This window comes from Archocentrus centrarchus, chromosome 15, assembly GCF_007364275.1.
Source record: "Archocentrus centrarchus isolate MPI-CPG fArcCen1 chromosome 15, fArcCen1, whole genome shotgun sequence".
Taxonomy (NCBI): Eukaryota; Metazoa; Chordata; class Actinopteri; order Cichliformes; family Cichlidae; genus Archocentrus; species Archocentrus centrarchus.
The window spans coordinates 24124939-24134451 of NC_044360.1; the positions used below are offsets into that span (position 1 = coordinate 24124939).

Below are 9513 nucleotides of genomic sequence, written 5' to 3' on the forward strand. Positions count from 1 at the left end.
CACACACTGGTCAATAAAGATGCAGCACGTCTATTTTCCAAAAGCTGTCGATATTTATGTAACGTTCTTGAGTACGTGTCTTTGTAGATTCAGTCTGGTTTGGGGAAGCTCATTTTGAAAGAGGAGATGGAAAAAGAGCAGATACGGGAGCGTCACGCACGGAGCCTCTCGGCTCAGCGCTACGATCCTAAACAGACCAACTGTGATGCAGGTACAGAGCAACTTCACTGTGTGGAGGTCTGAAGATGGCTTCAATCTTTTATTTCAAATTTCTCATGGAATATTTTCCCGATTTAAATTTTTTTTTTATTTTTCAGACCAACTTTCTCCAACCAAAACTAACTCTCTGCCTGGTTATGGAAGAAATGGGCTACATCGGGTGAGAGCTCATGTTTATATATATATAGATATGTACACACCCATTGCATAATGAGGTTAAGGGCTTAAGTTTCAAACTGCTCTAAATACTTTTTTTTTCTATTGCTGACATCAGAGCTGCACACATTTCCTTAAATGGTCATCTCGGGCACAGCCAGAACTGTGGCTCTAGCTGTGCCTGAGGTGAGGAGGCAGGCCGTACAAAGAACTAAGCTTTGTTTGTGAGGGGCAGCCAATTGGAATAAAGTGGGCTTTACTGAGGGGGGGGGGGGGGGGGGGGGGGGGCTAAAGAGACAGGTGTTAAAATGGCCTGCTTGAGACCTAGAATGAACCAAGGAGCTGCATAATGGGCTTGTAAAAGATAAGTAAGGATTTTTTTTTTCTACTTTAAATTATGCAAAGCTACTTTACTGGAGCCCCAGAATAAAATATGGAGCTAGTAGGTCCCCTTCAAATGCAGCATGTCTTGACATCAGTAGCAGAAACAGTAATTCTGGGCATGTTTTATATATTTTAATTAAAAATTAAACAAACTTGTCCCAGTTTAGAAAGAAAATGGCCTCATGTTAACGCTGATGCACTGTTGATGTGTTCCTGCAGCCTCAGTCAACAGATTTCACCCAGTACAACAGCTATGGGGACATGTGTGGAGGAGGCAGAGGTGAGAGATACTACCAAAAAATAGCCACCCTACAAATCTCTTGTCAGTTTCCACCAGAGCTATTCAGCGTCAGTATTCAGAATTGGCTTGCTACATGTACATAAATAGACATGCATTTTGAACTATTTGCACAATGATTCGCGTGTGTCATCGAGGACAGCAGTGTTGTAGACAGTAGCCTGGCAGGGGACTTAACAGCAAAACCATTAACTGTGAGTCTCATTTTCTGTCCCATTTTGTCCTGCAGAGTTTCAGGTATGTCCCTCATCTGCTTTTTCACATGGCATGCCTCCTCATCTTGCATCACACATTTGCTTGCACGTGGGTTCCAAGAAAACTTTGCCCTGAATGCACACCGCCCACTCCTGCTACATGCTTGCATCACTGTTGGATTAATGTCAGCTACAGGGCATGAGTGCAGTGATTTCAAATTCCTCAAATATGAGAAGCAAACATTCACAGCCCGGTAGCTGAACCAATGTACTATGAATGCAATATACAATCATTGCCTCATGCCTTGTTTTGTGTGTTGTTTCTCAGTGTTATGACTCAAGCTAAATTCAGTATGTAGCTATATCATTTTAAAATTCACCTGAGGGAACGCAGACATTCAGAAAACATGTAATTGACTGCCCATTTTAAATACTGAGATACTGACCAGTATCCAAGCTACTTGCTTCATCCAGTGAAAACTGTGCCCACTGTCATTAGTGGACATATTCATGCCATTATCCCTGTAGTCCCCTTCCACTATATTACATTTGTGTATGTTCTGTTCTTTAGCACATTAAGGATGGCCGTGCAGCACTTGCAAGGATGGACAGGGGAGTATCTATGCCTAATATGTTGGAACCGAAAGCAAGTATCTTTTTCTTTTTGTACTGATGACACTGTAATTTACATAGATAAATATTTAAATATATATATATATTGCTCACGTCTTCAATAGCCTTTTTCAATAGCAATACATTTACAAAATACAAATACAAAAAAAAGAAAGCATCGCCTTGAATGAGGAGGGGGGTGAAGCGACATAAAAACTATTTTGGATGTACCCTTTAGTGTGGGGACATTGGTGGAAGAAATAGCTAGAAGACTACTTTAGTAGGAAGTAGGAAGTGAAAGACTCACCTTAGCTGGGTTCCTGATTCAGCATGCTGCTTTAGGAGCTGCCGAGTCACTTTAGCGCTTAGCATGCTGGCTTCTCCATGCTCATCTGCACATAGCCTTGATTTAAAGTGGCTGGATACTGTATGCAGCATACAGTAGAGAATCCAACGCCCAAATTGTCATCCAAACAACTCATATCACTATATACTGTGTAGTATATAATGGCGTGTATACATTACTGTGTGGATATGAGTTGGTGAGAGGCTTCAAAGAACTTCTAGTTGCTTATTATTGAATGTGATTAGCCAGTTTCTACTTGCACCCAAGCCATTAGCTATTTAGCAAACTACAAGCACCTTTGTTTTCCAGGACAGTCGTGCCCATGTGGATTTACTTGGCCTACATTACAGATTTTGTTTTTTAGTTTGCTTTAAATTAGTCTAAAAATACAGCCTGTTACATAACTCTGTTTTCATGGTTTTCCCTGATCTGTTGCACGTTTCAGCACCAAAAGAAAAAAGTGTGCACATCATAGCACCTGCATTTCCCCAGTGACCTAAAAAAAAAAACCAGCCCAGTCAGCCTCCTGTCACATACCTGTTCTCCCACCCAGTGCTCCCTGTGTCACAGTCAGAATTACTAAAATATTCAAATTCTGATAGTTTTGTTTCATTAAAATGTTTTGCAAATATTTGAAGCTGAGCTAAAGCTTGTAAATTTGACTTGTCCACTGATGAATTGTCTCCTCCTGAAGGTGTATCCCTATGAAATGCTCATGATAACCAGTAGAGGGAGAGCTAAACTGCCCAGGGATGTGGACAGAACCAGACTGGAGGTATCAGTTTTCCACCTGACCTTCCTCAATTAACACTGCATTTCTCTACTTTGTGTAAAGAGCATGTTACACAAATACAACTGTAGTGAGGAATATGCAGTATCCATTTGCTTCTTGTCTTTTTTTCTTTTTCTTTCTTTTTTTTTTTTCTGTTGTGACCCTTTTTATGGCTTTGGTGCTAACCGAGAACAACTCCCACCCTCCCCTCCTTTGTTTTTTTCTCCACCTTTGTTCTCAATTCTAGCGCCACTTAGCACCCGAAACGTTCTTTGACATCTTTGGAATGGAGATCCAGGAGTTTGACAGGCTTCCCCTGTGGAAACGCAACGACATGAAAAAGAAGGCCAAGCTCTTCTAGCACTCAGAGCCGCATGCATTTTCTGTACATTCAGATAGCACACAAAAGCTGTAATTTAGATGTAGGTTTTGGTTTATTTCCTTTTCTTCTATTTTTTTGTTTTGTTTTTTGTTTTATTTTTTTGTTTTAACCTGACATAATCCTCCTGGAAGCCATGAACTGGACTCTTTGCTCTGATGCTTCCTGAGACCACGGACTGAAAGATTTGCCCAGTTACACTCGCACAGTCAACGATGAATGGGAATCTCTTCCACGTTCAAAAATGACAAAGAATGAGACTGGATGATAAATAGGGTCATGTCCTTTGGTTTGAATGCGCTTGTTTTACTTCTTGCTTTGCTTTGAGTGGAACTGCTTTCCTTCCTTTCTTGCTTGTTTCTTCCTACTATTTCTTGCTGTTGATTCCTGTGGAACTTTGTAAGTACCGTAGAACCCCATGGCGCCATTACAAAATGTCCATGCTCGTAGCTTGAACATGTGTCAGCTTTCCTTCGCTTGGGCTGAAAAGATTTTAGTCCAAAGTTTGCAAGAATTTGGCTCAGTGAGTCTTTGAATTAAAAAAAAAAAAAAAAAAGTCACCGGGAAAGCTGTCAGCTTACCCACGAGCTGTTTTACTGCATCTACATGGAAATGCATCATCCAAGCACTTAGTTATCACTAGTCTCCTTCCCATGGCTACACACTGAACATCCATTTGACCCTGACAAAAATGTCTCTCTTCTCAGGCTCTCATAAACATGGCCAGCCACTTTCCCTTTACATGGATTGGAAGTACAAATCGTATTATATTTTAATGCCATATCAAACTAAAAGTAAGTGACAAATAGCTAAAAAGAAAAAAAAAAAAAACCCAAATGTGTTTGAAAAGTACTGTTTTATAAAAAACCCACACTGCCATTTGTTGTATTGAATTCTAAGCCAATAAAGCTTTAAATCACCATGAAACATAACGATCCTCTGCTAAACCAAAGGTACCCGCCGCCTCTTTTCTGTTTGTTTTCTTTGTTTGCATTTCACCAATAAACACACAAGCTCAGTGATGAAACACAGGTCGAGAAGTAATTTTTGGACTGGGTGACTTGTTTAATCAGATGGTGGAGTCCACTGACCCAAACAAACACTGATCACTTGAAGTGCCTGTTGGGTTGAACAAGCCTTGACTTTGACCAGAGGGGTTTACAGTATGTGGCTGCAGCTATATATTGTAAATATTTCATTGTGGGTTGTGCCTTGAAAGATTAATAACATACACACAGAAAAAGAGATACACTCACTGGACACTTTATTAGGTACACCTTGCTAGTTCTGGGTTGGACCCCTTCAAAACTGCCTTTTCATGGCACTGATTCAACAAGGTGCTGGAAACACTCCTCAGAGATTTTGGTTCATGTTGATATGATATCATCACGCAGTCGCTGCAGATTTGTCAGCTGCACATCTGTGATGGGAATCTCCCGTTCCAACACATCCCAAAGGTGCTCTATTGGATTGAGATCTGGTGACTGTGGAGGCCATTTGAGTACAGTGAAGACATTGTCATGTTCACATAACCAGTTTGAGATGATCTGAGCTTTGTGGCAGGGTCCGTTATCTTGCTGGAAGCAGCCATCAGAAGATGGGTACACTGTGATCATAAAGCAATGAACATGTTCAGCAACAATACTCAGGTAGGCTGTGGTGTTTAAATGAGGCTCACTTGGTACAAAGGAGTCAAAAGAGTGCCAAGAAAATATCCTCTACATTACATCATCACTAGCCTGAACCACTGATACAAAGAAGGATGGATCCATGCTTTCATGTCATTTCCACCAAATTCTGACCCGACCATCCAAACGTCACAGCAGAAATTGAGACGCATCAGACCAGGCACCGTTTTTCCAGTCTTCTGTTGTCCAGTTTTGTGAGCTTGTGTGAAATGTAGTTTCAGCTTCCTGTTTTTAGCTGACAGGAGCGGCACCCAGTGTGGTCTTCTGCTGCTGTGGTCCAACCTTCAAGGTTTAACTTTATATTCAGAAATGCTCATCTGCATAACTTGGTTGTAAAAAGTGTTTGTATGAGTTACTTTTGCCCTCCTGTCAGCTCGAAGCAGCCAACAGTCAGCACCACTCTCCTCTGGCCTCTGACATCAACAAGGCATTTTCACCCAGAGAACTGCAACTCACTGGATAATTTTTTCTATTTCTGGACCATCTGTAAACCCTAGAGATGGTTGTGTGGGAAAATTCCAGTAGATCAGCAGTTTCTGAAACACTCAGACCAGCCTGTCTTGCATCATAAACCATGCCACATTCAAAGTCACTTAAATCACTTTTCTTCCCCATTCTGATGCTCCGAACTTCAGCAGGTTCTCTCGACCATGTCTGCAAGCGCATTGAGTTACTGCCAGGTGATTAGATATTTGCATTATTGCAGCAGGTGTACCTGACAAAGTGGCTGGTTAGCGTACTATATAAATATTCGAACCATATGGTGGGAAATGGCAGCAATCTGAGATTTGACAATCACAGCATAAATGTATGAAAACCTATTTATCAGTTGTTTCCTCTCTGGGTTTGCATTTCATAACACATCACACTTATATGAGTGTCACCATCATTGACGTCTTTTGGGATGTCTGTTTATTCAGATTTAAGGTGAGAAGTTTTCCCATCACCACAAACTGTAGGCCTAAACACTCTCCTGCCATCAACCCGTTATCATTCAGCACAGTAAGCGCTAAACATGTGAAATGAGAATAATCTAAATGCATTAAGTAGAGAGGACAGTGGCAATGGAAACAAAATAAAGTACACTGTTCCAAAACTAAATACAACAACCGAGAAACCGACTCTACCAGGCTATACACCATTTCATCCGGACCCCTACTCTACATGAAAGTGTTATGTTAACTTTTAGCTATGCTTGATCTTGATCTATTATTAAAAAGACAATTGTAATAAGTTAACATTGTAAAAACAAAAAAACATTAAGAGAATGATTGCGAACACTCAAACTGCTTAAAATCAACACATTTTGTCAAACATGCCCCTCCTGCATATCACACTTTGCACACTCGCCCGTAAAGGGAGAGAGGTTTGACAGTTCCAGTCTAAACCAGAGGAAGGCCAAGCACAGTCTGGAGGAGAGGTGAGAAACTAACAAATGAATCAAATCAAAACTAATATTTGGTATATATCAGGTGTTCCCTAGAATTTCACGGGACTCAACAGCAAATCACCATCGTAAACAGGTTACAAACACTGTGCTGTGTGTTTAGATGTGACGGAGCCGCCCAGTGACAAGTGCCATGAAGAAAGCAAACGACAAAACATTAAAACAGAAACAAGAAGTGACTATACAAATCTAACCTACTGAATGGAAAGAAATGGTCAGTGAAATCATCACCTCCAGGAATGAGCTGATAAGAAAACTTTATGGATTTTTTTTTTTTCTTTAATGGGAATCTAACCATCCATTTTCTTCATTCACACCTATGGGCAATTTAACCCCACTAAGATATGAATCAGGAATAATTTCATTTTTTAAATAAATAATGATGATAATATTAGTAATACCTACTAGGACCTCATAGGGAACTTTATTTTTTCTAATTCATTAAAGAAAAATAAGTAATGAACCCACTGTGTGAAGGTATATGTGAGAAACATTGTGCTGGCAAAACTACCTGCTTCTGGTTGTGAAAATGGACACTAAAAATGGCCAGCGGGGGGCAAAGTTTGCCAAAGCGCATAATAAATATAAAAGTAAATCATCAGCATATGGTAAAAGTCTGACCTTTTGATACACTGCCTCGTACTGTAACAAGACCGAAACGAGGCTAACGTGACTGTTGGAAGCAGGACTTTCCTGTGCTTTGTTGCTGTTAACACTGCATCATAATAAGCTTCTGCAGCTGCACTTCACCCAGATCCACCTTGCTGGCTTGGACTGAGATGTGCTGAATGTCTGTGAAACCCTTTCTGCAGGAGACATTGGAAAAGCACCAAGAGTGTCTAAGGAAGCAGAGAGAAGCAGTGAAATATAGACTGAAGAAACTGGCTGCACGGCAGTCAGAAATCACAGTAAGTTTTGTTCTGTTGACAGAACAGAGAGGTGAAATTATTCTGTCATTACTTGTGATCCAGCAGGAATTAACTTCTAAATATTTATGCCTGACTCAGAAAAAGTCCTCAATGATAAGGGAGGGTATCATACAGAAATATCAGGAAATCCAGGCTGTCCTGGATGAGGACCTGAGGACCACCCTATCCCACCTGGAGATGGAGGAGCGGGCTGCTGTCTCTGCCTTGGATGGGCTCATGGAGAGGAACTGTTCTCTAATCCAGGAGATAGAGCAGGACCTGGCTAGACTCACTCTGGCACTGGACCAAACGGACACAGAAGCTGATACAATGGTGAAAAACTTGAGAGTGGCAAAGTCCAGTGGACCAAATATGATTTGAAATGTTATGTTCCTGTCGTCACAGAAATTAAAATCTGATACTAAATAAAATCTTTTATTTCAAATTAAAAATAATCTAGATTTTTTTTCTTCTGTTTTTCCCCCAGTCATTCTTTTCATACCCTGACCAGGAAGACATGGAAACAGCAAACAGGTAGGGAAATGAACCATAAATTATCATACCAACAGGCTTCATTATTGTAAGCAGCAATCAGATGTTATATACATTTTTGCCTATGGTGTGCCTCCACTAGAGTGATAGATCTGCTAAACCAAACAGACCCAAGCAGTGTGAGCCTGGATGAAGCTAGAGCTGAGCAGATCCTCAACCTCACCAACAACATGCTTCTGCTAATCTGCTCCCAGACCCCGATAATCAAGAAGCTCAACAAGAGCTGTCAGTTCACACATTTTTATACTATTTATAATCGCAATTTGAAATCTTCAACATATTTCAGACATTTAGTGAAAATATTCTTACACTCCGAAATGTAAAATGTCTCCAGATTCCAGCGAGGTGCGCCTGGATCCGGAAACAGCCCACCCAAAGCTGATCATCTCTCCCCAAGGTGATAGTGCCACATACACGGACACCTGGCAGCAACTTCCTGACTTACCTGGACGCTTTGACACCACCCTCAATGTCATCAGTTTGCAAGCCTTCAGCTTTGGTCGCCATTACTGGGAACTCGATGTAACTGGGAAGACTTACTGGGAGCTTGGTGTTACCTACCCCACCATTCCCCGCAAGGGCACAACTGAGGCCTGCTGGCTCGGCCGCGGGGCTGAGTCCTGGTGTGTGGAGTTTTTTGATGGCGAGTATACAGCCTGGCACGGAGGGGTTCCGCATCAGCTGCCTTTCACAAAGCGTTTCTGTCGGATTGGTGTTTTGTGTAGTTTTCCTGTAGGGCTGGTGATGTTTCTTGAGGTGGACAAAATGACACCCCTGTTTTCCTTCTGTGCGGGAAGGTTCTCAGACTGCCTCCACTTGGCCCTGTGCCCTGGTCACGACCACAATGGCAACAATGCAAACCCTATTGTAATCTGTAACCCTTCATCTGCCAACTGTGATCTCTGATTTACTCCAAAGAAGAGCTATTAAATAGTTCCTCCCTAAGCTGCTGCTTCATAATAAGCCACAAATAATAGAGTTGTAACTGATGACTTTATTAATAAGTAGAGTTTACAGAGATTGAAGTCACTTTGTGAGGGTGTACAACATGCCGACAGTGTTAATGCTCATGTTGTGTAACGCTTTCAATCAAAGTTTAATCACAGTTCAGACTGTGGGAATCATACAAGTACATCAACTAGACTTTGAGACATTTAAATTAAAACCACGCAGGGTGTCTCTAAAGAAAGAGCATTATTCTTTGTCTGGGAACCATGAAGGTCTAAAATAATAAATCGGTTACTAATCTGTTTAGTAAATGTCGCGATATCTCATGACGTGAAGACTTTGATGTACATCAACATTACTAATGCATTATGGATCAGCTGGATTTGGCAGCTATTTATATAAGTTGCAAATGAATTGATTTTGGATCAGATGCCCTATACTGAAAAAAACAAACAAAAACAAACACTTTGCACATCTGTTTCATAAGACAGGTGCATAGGAGATAGACAAATGTCCAGATACTCTGCAAATCTTTACAAGAAATTCCATTTTTATTACCTGACCCATTGCTTTATTTAAATTAACTATTAGCAAAGCCCTGAGTTGCAAG

The 9513-nt window shown here is 41.0% G+C and overlaps 2 protein-coding genes across 7 annotated transcripts in view; both read left to right on the forward strand.

Moving 5' to 3' along the window:
• ablim1a (actin binding LIM protein 1a) overlaps positions 1 to 4176 on the forward strand; it is a 30896-nt gene extending 26720 nt beyond the window's left edge. For all 6 annotated transcript variants that reach the window (XM_030748083.1, XM_030748084.1, XM_030748085.1 and 3 more), the window contains 7 exons: positions 88 to 211; positions 318 to 379; positions 979 to 1039; positions 1287 to 1294; positions 1823 to 1897; positions 2904 to 2984; positions 3229 to 4176. In XM_030748083.1, coding sequence (XP_030603943.1) covers positions 88 to 211; positions 318 to 379; positions 979 to 1039; positions 1287 to 1294; positions 1823 to 1897; positions 2904 to 2984; positions 3229 to 3342 — 525 coding nt within the window. In that variant the 3' untranslated portion in view covers positions 3343 to 4176. The remainder of the gene's footprint in view (positions 1 to 87; positions 212 to 317; positions 380 to 978; positions 1040 to 1286; positions 1295 to 1822; positions 1898 to 2903; positions 2985 to 3228) is intronic.
• An 812-nt stretch (positions 4177 to 4988) lies between these two features.
• On the forward strand, positions 4989 to 8861 carry LOC115793602 (probable E3 ubiquitin-protein ligase TRIML1). The gene is made up of 7 exons (XM_030748651.1): positions 4989 to 5009; positions 6424 to 6468; positions 7308 to 7403; positions 7503 to 7736; positions 7891 to 7937; positions 8038 to 8180; positions 8290 to 8861. Exons 1-7 carry the CDS (start codon positions 4989 to 4991, stop codon positions 8859 to 8861), a joined length of 1158 nt encoding a protein of 385 aa, XP_030604511.1.
• The last annotated feature ends 652 nt before the right edge of the window (positions 8862 to 9513 follow it).

Excerpts from the sequence above, each read along its gene's own strand:
- LOC115793602 (XM_030748651.1), top strand. The coding sequence starts at position 4,989 with ATGTTCAGCAACAATACTCAG. Across the intron at positions 6,469-7,307 it reads AAGCACAGTCTGGAGGAGAG|GAGACATTGGAAAAGCACCA; the intron begins GTGAGAAACTAA and ends CCCTTTCTGCAG. Across the intron at positions 7,737-7,890 it reads ACACAGAAGCTGATACAATG|TCATTCTTTTCATACCCTGA; the intron begins GTGAAAAACTTG and ends TTTTTCCCCCAG.